Raw genomic sequence first — 15,175 nt, forward strand, 5'->3', positions numbered from 1 at the left:
GCGGGACCCAAGCACAAGAGTACTCCCCCCCTCCCCTCGTGGCTTCTAGCCACTGGCATTCAGAAGCCCCATGCTGCACTTTCAACTTGCAATGGCGATTGCAATGCGAATCAGGCACCAAGCACTGGACGGTCATCCCTCCAGATCCCTGCTATGCAACTCTTTCCAACCCAGAAATAGCCCAGATGCAGCCCCTGCAGCAAACAAGCTGAGCTTCCTCAAGCAGCCCCCCTGCTGTCTCGCTTTACACTCACTTTCGGATGTGCTTGAGGGCATAATCCCTCTTCAGGTACTTGATGTTCTCCTGGATGGCAGACTTGGCCCCATCTTCCTCTTGCAGGTGCTTCTCAAGCCATTCCACCACCACTTGGTTGTTGTCCCAGAGGTAGCCCTAGAGGAGGAGGAATGGAAACTCAGACTGGCTTTGAAGAGAGGTCAGAGTGGGGTATGGCTCCTTCACGCAGTATGCACCCCTCACCCTCACTTCCAACCAAGCAGGCCTTGAAGGTTTTTGAAAATCACACAAAAGCTTGCCAAAGCCATTTAACCAGAGGTGAGAATGGGATGAAATGCACAGGCTTTAAGCCCCCTTCTCTCTGTAAACTTGCCTTCCACTCTGAAAACACCACAATTTTACCCATGCTTTGTATTATTAAGGCGTCTTATATCTACAGGTAGATTGCACACAGGGGTTTGGCTGCAAGGGCTCCATGTACACATACAAACGGTGTATCTCCAAACCCTTGGAGGCGCTGCGGGGCCAGCAGCTGAGGTGGAAAGAGGGAGAACACCCAGCCCCCCCAGAGTACGCTGGCTTGGGCTGGAGTCCAACCTCAGTGGAGGGAACAGAGGCTACCCCATCCTTGCAACAGAGCCAAGCCAAGCACCTTCACGGCACCCTCCGTTTCCAGGAACCATCGTCGCAGCATGGACTGGATGTGGCTGTTGCTTAACTCGCTGTGAGCCTCTAGGATCTCTGCCTTCACGACTTCCTCCAGCAGGAGGCGCCGCAAACGCCAGTAGAAGAACGCCCGGGCATTTTTCCACTGGAGAATGTCCTAAAAGGGAGCAAATAAGGTTGTTGCTAGTTAATTTTTTATGGGAATATTAATAAATTATTGCACTGGCCGGAGGAAGCTTATCAGGATATTCACATTATCCAGTGTTGTAGACATACTTAACGCCCCCTTAGGCAGCCTGAATGATGCTCTACGTCAACTCTGCTGTGACAAGACTTAGCAAGTCTGGGGCCAACCATGAGAGTGGGAGGCAAACACATCTGGGGGGCAGCAGGTTGGGCAAGTATGGCTCAGAAGCTGAGCAGGTTGATGAGCCCACAAGCGTATGGTTATATTTTCATTCCACGCTTTCTCCAAGGCACTCTGCCCAGCAGACAAAGACCCTTCCCTGCATTTTATCTTCATGACAACCCTGTGAGAGAGGTTAGCGTGAGATGGAGCACAAAGGAGATGCAGCAAGCATTAGTGCAGGGGTCTGCAACCCGCGGCTCCGGAGCCGCATGTGGCTCTTTTACATCTTTGCCGCGGCTCCGGGGCAGATACTAGCGAGGGGAGGAGGCGCATTGTGCGCCCCAACACTCCCCACTGTGGCGGGCGCTGTACTGGCTGTGACGTCGCATGGGGGCGGTGCGTGCATTAGTCACACACCGTCCCGACGTCACCTTCCCGCCCGCTGTCAGATCGCGGCTCCGGAGATATATTTGTTTTAAATGTCGCAATGGTTTTGCGGCTCCCAGTTTTTTTCCCCTTCGGAAACGGGTCCAAGTGGCTCTTTTTGTCTTAAAGGTTGCAGACCCCTGCATTAGTGGAACAAGGATTCCAGCCCTTGTTTTTCCAACTTGAATGAAATGAAAAACAGTTCCTACACCTTCTCAGGCATGAGGGATGATCAGACTCCAGAGGCTGGAAGAACAGAGAATTTGGGAGCGAGAAGAAAAAACCCCATGGCTTAACTGTAACGACTCCTTTCTCCTGCATCCTCCCTGGTGTGTCGTGGAGGTCAGCAAACTGCACTGCCACCTGGTGGAAGATGGGGAGGAGGTAATCCTCGCGGGCCTTCAGCTGCTTCTCCAGCTCCTTGTGCTCCTCTGCAGAGAGCCTCAGGGAACCTGTTAATCCCAGAATACAAGAAGTCTTTGTGGGAGAAGACAAAATCTGTAGACACCAGAAAAAGCGGCTGATCCGTGGCAGGGAGGAAAATGCCAGGGAGGAAGAAGTCTGTGCAGGGAAGGACTATAGAGTTCAGTGGTCAGGGCATCTGCCTTGCAAGCAGAAGGTCCCAGGCGCCATCTCCCATAGGGTATCCTGGGGAGTCTTGGAAAGGACTCCCTGCCTGAAACCCCAAAGAATTGGTGTGGATAATGCTGAGCTCGAGAGACTGCTAGTTGGACTCTGCAGAAAGCAGCTTCCTCTCTTCTGACTTCCAGGTTCACCAGAGGAGCCTTTGCCAACCTGGTGCCCTCCAGATGTTTGGGATGGCATCTTCCTTCAAGCCCAGCCAGCAGGACCATGGTTCTGTCATCCTGCAGCTGTGCTGGATGGGGCTGGTGGAGGGTGCCAGGGTGGTGCAGTCTGCTCTAGCAAAACATGCCAAAAAGAGCACATCAAGAATATTTGCTCTCCCCCACCTCCCCACCCTGGATCAAATATGGCCTTTGAAAATGGGTAGAAACCTTATTCCAAGGCCAAGCTTTAAGGGGAAGGTGGGGGGGGGGTAGGGAGGCAGGAAACAGCCCCACAGCCCTTCTCTCTTTTCTTACCCAGCTGCTCCGCAATCCTGGCATAGGTGGCATCAATCCTCCTCATGGTCTTCAGCAGCTCCTTCCTCCGGAATTTGATTTCCACGGTGCCTTCAGCTTCTAAGATGCCCCCCCTGGAAAGCAAAGCCATCTTGCAGAAACAGGGACCAGAGGCTTACAGGAGCTGCCCAAATTAGGGCTCTTGCACTCTTTCCAGCCAGACATCCTTGTGGCTTTTAAGTACACGCTGGTGGAGATGTTCAGCCAGGCTCCATGGACGTGATCACTTTGGATCAGAGACTGGGCCCTGGGGGGGGGGCTCCAGATGTTAAGAACATAAGAACCCAAGAAGAGTCTGCTGGTTCAGGCCAAAGGCAGCTCATCCAGTCCAGCATGCTGTTCTCACAGGGGCCAACCATAAGCCCAATAGGGGAAACCCGCAAGCAGGATCCAGGCACAAGAGCAACCCTCCCCTCTTGCACTTTCCAGCAACTGGCATTCAGAAGCACAGCTGCCTCACACAGCATATAACTATGGAACTCCCTGCCACAGGAGGCAGTGATGGCCACCAACTTGGATTGCTTTAAAAGAGGGCTGGACAAATTCACAGAAGAGAGGACTGTCAGTGGCTACTCGCCACAATGGCTATTATTTGCCTCCATGGCTGGAAGAAGCTTCTGAATGCCAGTTTCTTGAAGCCGTCCTGGGGGAGAGGGCTCTTTCACTCGGGTGCTGCTGGCCAGTTTCTCTTTGGGGCCTCTGGTTGGCCCCTGCGAGAACAGGATGCTGGCCTGGATGGGCCCTTGGCCTGACCCAGCAGCAGGGCTCTTCTGATGTTCTGACGACAAGACTGTCTAACGGGAGAGCGCCTCCCTCAGCACTCACCTGCTCTCTTTGTCTGCATACAGCTCCATGTGAAGAGGATTGATAGTTGGATCAATCACCACCCAGGAGCCCCCGCGGAGCTCGGCATGGGGGGGGATGTAGACGAGGGCCGGCTGCTTGAATTGCCGAAGGCTGTCCACAATATACGCCCCAAACTTCAGCACCTGATCATACATGTCTGCAAGGAGGGCAGGAGTCAAGGCCAGCTCCAGGGCCGAGGGAGCAAGTAACATCACTGGGTGATTTTTTAAAATTAAACTTATTTGCCACTCTTTTAAGCAAAGTAACTTGAAACGATCGACAACAATAATCAAAGAACATTTACATTAAAACCAGCATAAAACAAGGCAGAGAAATCTAAAACACGTGGCTATTTTAAAAGGCAGGATTAAAAGATCCCACCCACTAAACGAGGCCATGGGTGATTAACAGCCAAAGGCTTGGCAGAAAAGAAATGTTTCTGCCTGGTGCCTAAAGGTATATAATGAAGGTGCCAAGGAAGCCTCCCTGGGAAGAGCATTTCACAAGTGGGGGGACACCACTGAAAAGGCCCCGTTCTCAGGTTGCTGCCTTCCTGTCCTCCTATGCAGGTGGCACATGAAGAAGGGCCTCAGGTGACCATGGTCAGCTCATACAAGGAGAGGTGCGTAAGTTACCTTTCATCCCCCCAGAGAATCCTCTCCAGTTGGCAAAAATCAAAAGTGGAAGGCATTCACGGTCAAAGTCTCTGATAGCCTGGGCTGTTTTAAAGGCTGAATCCGGAAACCAAACCTGTCCAGCTTGCTGGATTATCTAGGAAGGAGGGAACAGAAGAGGTTGGGGGGGGGACCCTTCAAAACCAAAAACTTAGTAAAAAGGAAAGCCGGTAAAAATTTCAGATCCTGATGACAGCAGCCAGGAGGTTGAGGGGCCAGGGGCTAATGGGGGGTTACCAAAAGTTTGTTGGTTTTTTTTGCCATTTTCAAACAAACATTCAGGCCAAAGCTCCCCCCCCCCCCCGACACAGTGCCCATGTTTCAAGGGATGTGTCACAGCAGAAGAGGAGCCATGTGGTCTGCGGACTTTTTACACAAGGAATGTAGAGGTCACCAAAACAACAAGGCGGCTTGAGAAGAACAATACAGGTTCATGGAAAAGATAAAATCAGCAATGGTACAGGAATGCAAATGACTCTAGCGCTCCCAACCTTCGCTTCTGATTCTGGGTTTGCTGGATCAGCTGGCACCGCCAACTCCACTGTTCGGGTCTCCACTGCGATCACACCCACCGGGATCCCTCCCAGCCTGCAAAGAATCCGAAGGAGGGAAAAGAGCTTCATGTGGACTCCATGCAAAACAAATGAAAAACTATTTAAAGACTCCAAGAGCATTTCAATGATCATAAGGACTAGGAATCCTATTTATGCAAAAGGCAGAAAGCAGAAATTTTCATTCTGACGAATTCTGCACCAGGCATTAAATGGCCTGGGTGCCATGACAAGGGCAGGAGTGTAGCCCACCCCAGTAACTGATCAGGCAGCCATTGGGGGGGCACCTTTAAGAATGTGCCAGCCCCCTCCTCTCCCCAACTGCCTCTAGTAAGAGGGAAGATTCGGCCAATACCTGGCTCTGCCAACCACCACCGTCTGGGCCCAGGGCTGCATTATCTCCATGAAAGAGCCGTGGTCAAAGAAGCCGCTTTGCCAGGATCCCTTCACAGCTGCACAATAAAGGAACGGGGGGGGGGGGGGGGGACACGCTGAGAAAAGTCTGACTGTGACCTTCCAAAGCCACAACCTCTTCATATATGCTGCATTCATTATATGCAAAGCTGGGGAAATGTCGTAGCTGCAGGGAACGAGGGAGAAGACCCCTGGTAAATGCAGTCCCAGGCTCAAAGAGCCTCGACTGCCACAGTCAGCTGCAGTTAGTGCTGACAGCCTGTTGGCTGACAGGCTCATCCACTTACAACACCTTATGCTCCGAGATCTGCACCAGCCATTGATTCGCTGCCAGGTGTTACTATTACTACTATTAGTACATAGAGCCCTTAACAACTTGGGACCAGTGTAACCTGTGAGGAGAAGGCAGGCAACAGCTGTCTGGCAGATTGCTTATGCAGCTCGCCTCCATTTTCAGCTTTTTTTTCTCCTTTTTAAAAAACTTTCACAGTGGAGTTTATGATCTTTTGCTTTCCCTTGCATTTTTACTCCACATATTTGATCCACATCTTATAATTATGCAATTCACAATGCTTTTAGTTTTATACTGTATTTTGGGCTGTCAGATCCTGAGAGCCCAGGGCCCAATCCTGAGACCTTGGGGCAGCCTCTGGTGATATCATTGGGGGCTGGAGCCCAGTGGTGCCCTTAGGCATGACACATTAAGCATTAACCATAGTCACCAAGAGCATGTCGTCCAAATAAAAAACATGAAGTCTACAAATGAACAAATACGTCACTGGATGGAAATTCCTCCCCACACAGAGTGTTCATGCAGCTTTTTGCTTGTCCTGCCATTTCCCCCTGGGAAGAACTTCAGTCTTTACAGCTGAAACAGAGCAAATATCAGTGGGGTTTTCCATGGACTGACATTTGCTCTGACTCAGTCGCGAAGGGAAGGTTTGCCTGGGGTAAGCAGCAGGTCAAATGGAAAACCGCTCAGACCCGTTTTTTTTTTAGGCAGGGGACAAGCAGAACCATTGATGAGCCTTGAGGATGGAGGTTAATTGGGAGAGGGGAAGGGGCAGATCTTCCAGAGAGTCTATGCAATAACCTGCAACCAGCTCCTGCCAGGCTGAAGCTCGTAAGCTTCAAGCATAGCCTATTATTATTAGTAATGACAACAACAACAATGGCAACCTCCCTCTGTCACTTGGAGAGGGCCACACAAACCTAGAGACTTCAGGTCAGCCCTGGAAGTCTGGCAAACAAATTGTAGATTTGCCTTGATGACACTGACCAGGAGGAAATGTCAATGAAGAAAATTCCAGGTCAGAAACAATTCCCCTGCTATTACATTGCAACCCCTCCCCTTTCAGTTCCATACCTCCAAAAGCATTGCAGCATTCTTGCAGCTGGGTTAGTGCCTGTACTTACTGGGATGAGGTCTCCCTGCCAGCATCCACCGGGGATCATAAGGGGCTTTGGAAGGGACAAAGTCAATTTCTCTGTCAATGGGGTCACTTGTGGTGGTGATAGGCAAAGGGCTACGATTGTCCTACAAGAAGAAACTTCTCTTAAACGAGCTTTAAACAAAACGAGAGCCCTGAGAAGATGATCAAGAAAGGAAGAAATTAGGGCTGCTTAGCTCTGAGAATGTGAACAGCATCTTATAGAATCAAAGCCTCATAACGTTGTAGAGTTGGAAGGGATCCTCTTTCTCTCGCAAAGGGGATGGCAAAGGGGGCCTTGGGGAGGGGGCAGGCCATCCGTGCCCACGGAGAGGGTGGTCAGCAATATCCCATGGCCCCAGTGAATGCCCTTCCTGGAATCATAGGGTCGCATCCTCAACCCGTCAATTAAACCTATATAAATCTGCCCTCTGGTTTATGAGAGAAGCAGGACAGAGAGTTCTAAGATGGTGGCCATCAACTACAGTCATACCTCGGAAGTCGAATGGAATCCATTCCGGAAGTCCATTTGACTTCCAAAACATTCGGAAATCAAACCTGCAGCCAACCGGAACCCGCCGAACCCACCTCAGACATTCGGGTTCCAAAGAATGTTCGCAAACCAGAATCCTCATTTCCGGGTTTGTGGCATTCAGGAGCCAAAATGTTTGACTCACAAGGTGTTTGATTTCTGAGGTATGACTGTACTGGATTTTTATATATTTATTGGTAATTCCCTTAAAAAAAAAAATCTTTTTTATTTTTATTTTACGTCTGCTGCCTAGTTAAGATAGGGGGAAACTTTTTCAGTCAATTAAGATACTTTATTGTAAGAATTTATTTATGGATAGGTTTTGTTTTCACAAGGAAGAAAACAAGAACATGACAATAATAAATAAATAAATAAATAAATAAATAAATAAATAAATAAATAAATAAATAAATAAATGAAACAAACATTGCACCCCTGGTGTTTATCACCCCTATTAGGATAAATGATAATTATGAGGCAGGATGACTAGAGAGGAATTGTGAGGATTGTCAAAGCTCTGTTGCCCTCAACCTACCTTTGGCATAAATGTAAGCCACTGCAGAATAGTGTAGACGCCTTCAAAATCGTCTGGAACTGTTACGTGGGAAACGCCATTATTGTGCATGATCTGCACCCCTCCAAGCTGGTTGTTTGAAGTGTACACTTCACGGCCCAAGACCTGGTCCAAAAACACAACCCCAATCCAAGAAGAACATAAGAAGAACCCTACCGGATCAGGCCAATGGCGACCCATTTGCCCCAGCCTCCTGCTCTCACGGGGGCCAGCCAGATACCTGGACCTGAGCCCAGGGGCTGTCCCTCCCCGCCTGCCCCACTGGCCTGCCCCAACTGGCTTCCTCCAGGGGAAGCGGCAGGACAACAGGGAGTGTGGAGAAGCCATGAGAGGGAGAGAAGGACTTTTCTCTCTTCACTTTCCCCAGGCCAGGCATATTTCTGTAAACTTCCATTGTGTCGCCTCTCACTCGCCATCTCTCTAAACTAAAAGGTCCCAAATGCTGCAACACGTGTAGGACTGTGATGCAAATCACTTAGGGAGATGCAGTGACTTTCTTTTTACATCCCCAAAATATTTCATGGGCAGAGAGAGAAATTGTTCCGTCCTTTCCCACACCGCAGCTGCATGCAGCTGAGATGGTCTGGGAGCGGGTGGCTCCTTGGCCGAGAGGCAGACATGGCAAAAGGAGAGCCATCCAGCTGAGAAGATGAAGAGAGCTCCAGAGAGCTCTTTAGAGCTGCATGAGAACAAGCAAAAGGAAATGGAGTGCCAAGAAGGATCAGCGCAATGGAACATGGAGGAAGCTTAGAGAACTCCGCCTGCTCACTACCTTATTCAGAGCTCCAGCTCCGGTCAGAATGATGTGGGAATTCTCCACCTGGATCACGCGCTGGCCCAGCCTCACCAGGTAAGCCCCGATTCCGATGGCACGGCAGGTCACCTGCAGGAGACAGAAAGAGCCCAGGGCTGCTTTGAGTCCCAGTTTGGGGGAAAGCAGGATATACATACATACATACATACATACATACATACATACATACATACCATGCTGATGGTGACAATTTCATCATAGGCAAGAGAAGACTCCCCAGCGATGGTGCCCGACGCTCTTAAGTTCTCCACGCCAAAGCCTTCTTCTTTGCCAATGATATCGGTGATGATGTACCTGCAGGAGGCCAAGGCGGCTGAAAGATGGAGCCAGGCAGGGCAGGACACCAAGAGTTCCTCCTCCCAGGAACGAGGGAAGCTGCCTGACAGCCAGGCAAAGCACTGGTCCATCTAGCCTGGCACTTGGCTGCCTTTCCATGACTAGTAGAGGCTCTCTGGGATTGTAGACACGGTTGTTGTTTCCCCCTGTCTCACCTGGAAATACCCTTGGGGGTTGAACACGGGACCTTCTGCAGGCAAGCCAAGACAGGGGGACACTATTGACTCACCTCGATTCGCCGGCTTCCTCCACGTGCTCACAGTGAACAGAGTTTGTGGAGCTGATCCTGGTGTACTCCTGCGGGGTCAGGTACAGATACTTGAAGCCCTTTGGAAAAAGATGGTGGAGCAACATCAGTTGGGGAAAGTGGGGGCACCACTTTGAAATCAGTGCGACAGATGAGCCGGAGCACAAACCAGGTGAAAAATGAGGCCACTGCGCCAGATGCCCTTACAGAAAGCAAAGCACCAGTTGAGAGCAGATAACTATTTGCCCCGTAATGCTTTGGCAGACCTCCCTGAAAACTTGCAAACGGGGGGGGGGGGGCCTTTTGAAATGGACTGAAGTGCCAAGAAGTTCTTGCACCCCACTCCACTTCAGCACAACCTTAGACTTGAAACTGGCAGGGTTTTTATTTGAAATCATGAGATTTTAAATTATGTATTAGGAAGGAAATTTATTAAGGCATAAGCTTTTCTTTTCTTTTTTGCAGACTCGAACCCACAGTGTCAGCTGAACATCCAATGAAGTGGATGCCATGATAAATCTGTTAGGCTTTAAGGTGCCTTTCTTGCAAGAGACTAACATGGTTGCCCCTCTGGAAGTCTCATGGATTAAGGGCATGATCCTGGGGAGGCTGTTGCAGTGCCTGAGGCAGAGCATATTGAGGCTCAAAGCGATCAATGGCCTTCTCCTCCTCCTCCTCCTCCTCCTCCTCCTCCATGCATTTGTCCAACCTCCTTTAAAGTCATCCAGGTGGGTGGCCCTCATGACCTCCTATGCAAAAGAATTCCATCCTTTAACTATGTGCTGCATTAAAAAGGACTGGCTTCCTGTGGGTCCTAGCTTCCACTTCCAATGGCTGCTTTCTGCAAGGTGGAGATGGGATTGCAGCCCAGAGGAGAGGCTGCTGTCGCTTGAGGAGGAGACCCTCGCACAGGGCTCTGCACACACTCAGGGAAGCTCCAGGAGACAAGTGGGTCTCATTGAGAACTGTACCTATCCACACACCCCCCCAACAAAATGTCTCGGGATTCTACCCTGGTGAAACTCTCTTTTTGGGGGGAGGGGGGATCTGCCAGGAAGCCACATACCTTGTATGGCTCTGCAGGGTCCACCCAGCCCACCTGGAACTTGTGCTTGATCTCATCAGCAAACCCAATGCGGGCCCCACTGTTGGCTGCAATGTAGATCCTGGGGATGCCTTCGCTGCGCGCCAGCTCTGAAGCGCGCAGGAAGAGGAGGTCTTCCTCCGGCCCAAACGACCCGATCTTGTAGGTGATGTCATTGATAATGACCACAATGTCACGGCCTCGGGGGTACTCAGGGGTCTTCATCTTCATCTTGAAGGCCACCATCCCAATCTGGAAGGATATTGAGGAAGAAGGAGAGGTGAATAAATTACCATCTGTATGTTCTGAAGGTTTTGTCCACAAAGCTGACACTGATTGCTTTCAAAGAATAGCAAGTGTTATGGTTATGGTTTAGTGAACAGCAAAAGCCAATGAGGTCATTTGTCTGAGAGCATTATGCAGCTTCCCCATCTCTCCTCAGTGGGCCTCCTATATATAGCCCTTGAGGATTTAGCAACAGCCCCACCTCAGCAGCGAAAATACTGGATCTAGAGAGCCAAGAGCCAGCTTCTCCGCCTGCGCCTTTGCCATAAGAACATATTAAGCTGGATAAGGCCAAAGCGGCCCATCCATCTAGTCCAGCCTCCTGTTCACACAGGGGCCAACCAGACAGCCCAAAGAGAAACCCTGCCAGCAGGACCTGAGCGCCAGAGCTCTCTTCCCTCCTGTGGCTTCCAGCAGCAACTGGGATTCAGAAGCACTGCTGCCTCCGACCCTGGAGGCAGATAATAGCCCTTGTGGCTAGTAGGCCTTGATAGCCCCCTCCCCCAGGAATTTACCCAGTGCCATCTCTGCCTCTGGTGGGAGTTTGTTCCATAGCTTCTCTCATGCTGCCTCTTACTCGCATTTTCTCTATACCTTTCCTCACACGGGAATTGCTCCAACTCCTTGATCATATTGGTTGTCCTTTTCTGAACCTTTTCTAACTACAATGTTCTCTTTGAGGGGAAGTGATCAGAACTGCACACAACATTCCAAATGCTCTTGCACCACCTATTGTTATAGTGGTAACAGGGTGAGACTAGGGTTCAAATCTCCACTCAGGGTGACCTTGGGCCAGTCTCTGCCTCCCAACCCAACCTACCTCATAGGACTGTTGTGGGGATAAAATGAGGGAAAGAACCAGGTTTGTCACCTTGAGCTCCTTGGAGGAAAAGGTGGAATATAAAAGTAATCAATCAATCCAACGGCATTATGATGTTGGCAGTTTTCGGTTCCTTCCCTAGCAGGGGATTTGCCTTTTCCATGGTCCTACCTCATTTCCTCCAGGCAGCCTGTTCATCTGTACCAGCTGCCCCTGAGAATCCAGCACTAATTCTGTGTAGGTCAGGACATCTGCAGGGTCTGCTTCCGTGGAACCCCACAATTTGAACAGAGCCTAAAGAGGAACCAACATGAGAGTCGTTTTTGAAACAAGGAGCCACGAGCAAAACAACAGAGTGCCACTCTTTCTTACTCCAGAAGATCCAGTGTGTCAAGGATTCCTGGCCCAGCTTCTGCAGTGGGGTGAGAATCCAGTGGCTTTCCAGCTTTGACTCGCCTTCCCAGCCAGAAGGACCAAGGAAGAAGGGAGAAGCCGTCTGGAAGCCTGGAGGCGACGGACTCCCCACTGCTGCTCTAAGGGCTGCAGTTAGACCAAAGCAGCGCTGCCTCCCTCCCCCCCCCCCCCGCCATGTACTCCCGCAGTTGTGTCTCACTATCAGTTCTGGAGAAACAGGGACTAGATGGTTTTAAAAAATAAGTAATGTAAACCTCAAACACCTTTCTGACCAGAGCTAACTGTGGGATGGGGGCTGTGTGTGCAGCAGTGTGCACAATCCCTCTTCTGCTTTGTGAAGCCTCTGGGCTGAACTGGAGCCTGCTCTTCCCACTTACAAAGTATTTCCCTGATCCAACAGAAGGAGATGTGGGGGCCTCGTCCTCAGCTCACCTGCCGGAACATCTCAAGGAAGTCGTAGACGTAGGTGGTGCCAAGCGACTGGGCCTGAAAGCGCTTGGATTGAAGCAGGTCTTTGGTGACGTACGGCGTGTTGATGAGCATTCCGTGCAGAGGCCCTTGCTTGTCTCCATAGGAGTGGAACATGATCTAGTCCAGGAGGCAAAGCACAGCGTCAGGCCGCCTCCTCCTCCCTCTTCCCCACAGACTTCTACACTTGTGAAATCAAAGCTGTTCCAAACCTGGCAACAGAGTTTGTGAGGGGCAGAACTTGGCCACATTCGCTCCATACATTTAAAGTGCTATGATGCCACTTGAAACACCCCTGGCTGCCAGGAGATCCCCCATTCTCCCCACGGAGCCACAATTTCCCAGAGTGCTCTGGGAAGAGGGATTGATTGTTAAACAGCTCTGCAAACGGTAGCTCTTTGAGGGGAACAGGAGTCTCCTAACAACTCTCAGCACCCACAGTTCCCAGAATTCTTTGGGGGAAGCCATGTCTGTTTAAAGGGGTATCATAGCACTTTAAAGGTCTGCTGCAGAGGTGGCCCTTGTGTTCTGATTTCTGAAATTCCCATTTTTTAACTAACCTACAACTCAAACAGGAAACAGCTGGGGGATAGAAAAGGGAGGACTGACCATGTGCCTATTCACTTCCCTCCCCAAAGTTACTTTTCTTAACGAGGCAACATTTCCTTCAGGCAAAGAAAAGGCTGTGAAATGCCGAGAGGCACTTAGAGTAGGAGGAGACAGAAGACGGGGCCGGCTGGGATAGCAAGAGAGCAGCGGCTCCTCTGTCCTCTCACATTCCGTTCAAACATTTGCAAGCGCAAATTCTTTGGGGGCTGCAGGAAACATCACCGAAGGCAGCCAGTGTCTATAAGGCCCAGTAGGAGCACCTGTGACCATTCAGGTGGTGCTGGGCAATGACTCCCGCTCTCCCTGACTATTGGTTGCCCAAGGCAGATGGGAGTTGAGTCCAACAACCTCTGGAGAGCCACCAATGTCCTCCCTCCCTGGCCTCCTCTGAAGAGCAGCAGTTCTCCAGGGGTTCAGTCAGGTGCCCAGAGACACTGGGGGTTGAACCAGGAGCCCTTGGCATGCAAAGCAGCTGCTCTGCCACTCAGCTAACAGAGCAACGGAGGGAGATATCCCACTTTATACTATGTGGTCATGACTGGTGCAGAGAACAAAAATGCAAGAACAACGGAGTAGCGTACACAAACATTCCATCATCTCCGGCACATGCAAGAAACCTACATTTCCTGTGCTGGGGTCATTGACCTCCTTGTAGAGGCTGATATCCAGGTAGTAGCCCGACTCGTCTGTGAGAAAGAGGCGGATGGGGATGGCCTGGGCGGTTGGCGTCAGGCGGATGTTGATCTTCACTTCGGCTTGCAGGACCCGGAGTTTCCACAGGCGGCTCCCGTAGCGCATGACCATGGAGCGCACCGATTCCTCAATCTGGGGGTGCCACCAACATAATCAGACTGATAATATTCTTTTAAGAATGTTAAGAATGCAGGGAGAGCCTGCTGGATCAGGCCCATGGCCCACCTGGTCGAGCATCCAGCTCTCACAGGGGGCAGCCAGATGCCCCAATGGGAAGGGAGCAAGCAGCCCTCTCCCCTCCTGCAGTTTCCAGCAACGGTCATTCAAAAGTATTGCAGATTAGAAAATACAGTGGAACTTCAGTTCCCAAATGCCTCCATTGTCGTACATTTCAATTCTTGAACACTGAAGACCCAGAAGTGAACGCATTTTTCAGAACCCAAGCGTACGACACGGCTTCCGCTGAGTGCAAGAAGCTCTTGCAACCAATGGGAAGTCACGCCTCAGTTTTCAAACGTTTTGGAACCTGAATGAGCTTCCAGAATGGATTTTCTTCAAGAACCGAGGTACCACGGTACTTTAACTAATAACACACAAACACAAAGGTGTGTCGGAAGACTGCTGCTGGTGCTGCTGGTGGGCTTCCCGGAAGAGGCATCTGGTTGGCTACTGTGAGCAGCAGGGCGCTGGATGAGATGAGCCCCCTTTGGTCTGTCCCATCTGCAAGAGCCCTTCTTAGGTGTTTACCAGAAAGGGAAGCAAGCAAGGCTCAGACCTTGGAGGGGTCCATGACGACGGTGGGGACGAAGTTGAGGAAGATGTGGTTGCAGTCGGTGCGGACACTCGTGTTGCTGAAGGCCACTTCCAGCTCATCCATGGCCTCCAGGAGCAGCCGCTCACCCTCGTTCTGCAAGTATTCAAACGAGGCTTCCTGTCCCAGAGAGAAGGCAGAGGAAGCGCCACATCAGAGAGAGAAAGGAAAGACCCTCAAAGCAGAAAAGAAGAGGCTTCACAGTGCTATAAGGAGCCGGGCAGGAGCCTGGTTAAAATGCCTGCCTTTGGGCTGAGCTGACCTCAGCAGACGCTTCGCTCCTGGCCCCCCTTCCACTTCTTGCACCCCCCCCCCCGACAGCTTCCCTTGGCTCAGCCCTGAGGCTTACCTTGGTGATCAGGTCCGAGTGTCTGACAATGGCACGGACAAAAAACCTGTAGTCTGTGACTTCAGCGCCTTCCTCCACCTTGGCAGCACCCAGGTAAAGGTGCATCTTGTGGTTGGCGCAAGGCACTGCTGTCAGGTCAAAGTTGCGCATGCGGTTCAGCTCCAGCTGGAAGGCCAAAGCCGGCTCCAAGTGGCGGTAGATGCGGTCTTCAGCAAACTGCCAGGAAAGTGGGACAAGCCCCTGTTGGTCTTGGCAGTGCGCAAGCTAAGCTAACTTCCACGTACAAAACCACCTGGGCCAACTCACCTTATCTCGTGCCCGGAATGTGAAGAACTTGGGAAATTCCCTCTGCAACGGAAAGCAAAAGTCATAAACAAGGAGAAGGAGAAGCCCCCTCCCCCCACCA

The 15,175-nt window shown here is 50.9% G+C and overlaps 1 protein-coding gene across 9 annotated transcripts in view; it reads right to left on the bottom strand.

Annotated features, from left to right (window-relative positions):
- ACACB (acetyl-CoA carboxylase beta) overlaps positions 1-15,175 on the bottom strand; it is a 74,045-nt gene that overhangs the window by 1,570 nt on the left and 57,300 nt on the right. For 4 of the 9 annotated variants that reach the window (XM_077917704.1, XM_077917702.1, XM_077917703.1 and 1 more), the window contains 20 exons: positions 15,076-15,117; positions 14,770-14,985; positions 14,385-14,540; positions 13,538-13,741; positions 12,272-12,427; positions 11,597-11,719; positions 10,303-10,572; positions 9,219-9,316; positions 8,827-8,947; positions 8,612-8,722; positions 7,801-7,944; positions 6,720-6,840; positions 5,245-5,341; positions 4,830-4,926; positions 4,300-4,435; positions 3,644-3,821; positions 2,780-2,892; positions 1,974-2,128; positions 888-1,058; positions 255-391 (listed from right to left, as the gene is read on the bottom strand). In XM_077917704.1, coding sequence (XP_077773830.1) covers positions 255-391; positions 888-1,058; positions 1,974-2,128; positions 2,780-2,892; positions 3,644-3,821; positions 4,300-4,435; positions 4,830-4,926; positions 5,245-5,341; positions 6,720-6,840; positions 7,801-7,944; positions 8,612-8,722; positions 8,827-8,947; positions 9,219-9,316; positions 10,303-10,572; positions 11,597-11,719; positions 12,272-12,427; positions 13,538-13,741; positions 14,385-14,540; positions 14,770-14,985; positions 15,076-15,117 — 2,846 coding nt within the window. Of the gene's footprint in view, positions 1-254; positions 392-887; positions 1,059-1,973; positions 2,129-2,779; positions 2,893-3,643; positions 3,822-4,299; positions 4,436-4,829; positions 4,927-5,244; positions 5,342-6,719; positions 6,889-7,800; positions 7,945-8,611; positions 8,723-8,826; positions 8,948-9,218; positions 9,317-10,302; positions 10,573-11,596; positions 11,720-12,216; positions 12,428-13,537; positions 13,742-14,356; positions 14,541-14,769; positions 14,986-15,075; positions 15,118-15,175 lie in introns of those variants that run through there. The other 5 variants (XM_077917705.1, XR_013390511.1, XM_077917707.1 and 2 more) reach the window with 5 other exon arrangements.

This window comes from Podarcis muralis, chromosome 13 (assembly GCF_964188315.1).
Source record: "Podarcis muralis chromosome 13, rPodMur119.hap1.1, whole genome shotgun sequence".
Lineage (NCBI taxonomy): Eukaryota > Metazoa > Chordata > Lepidosauria > Squamata > Lacertidae > Podarcis > Podarcis muralis.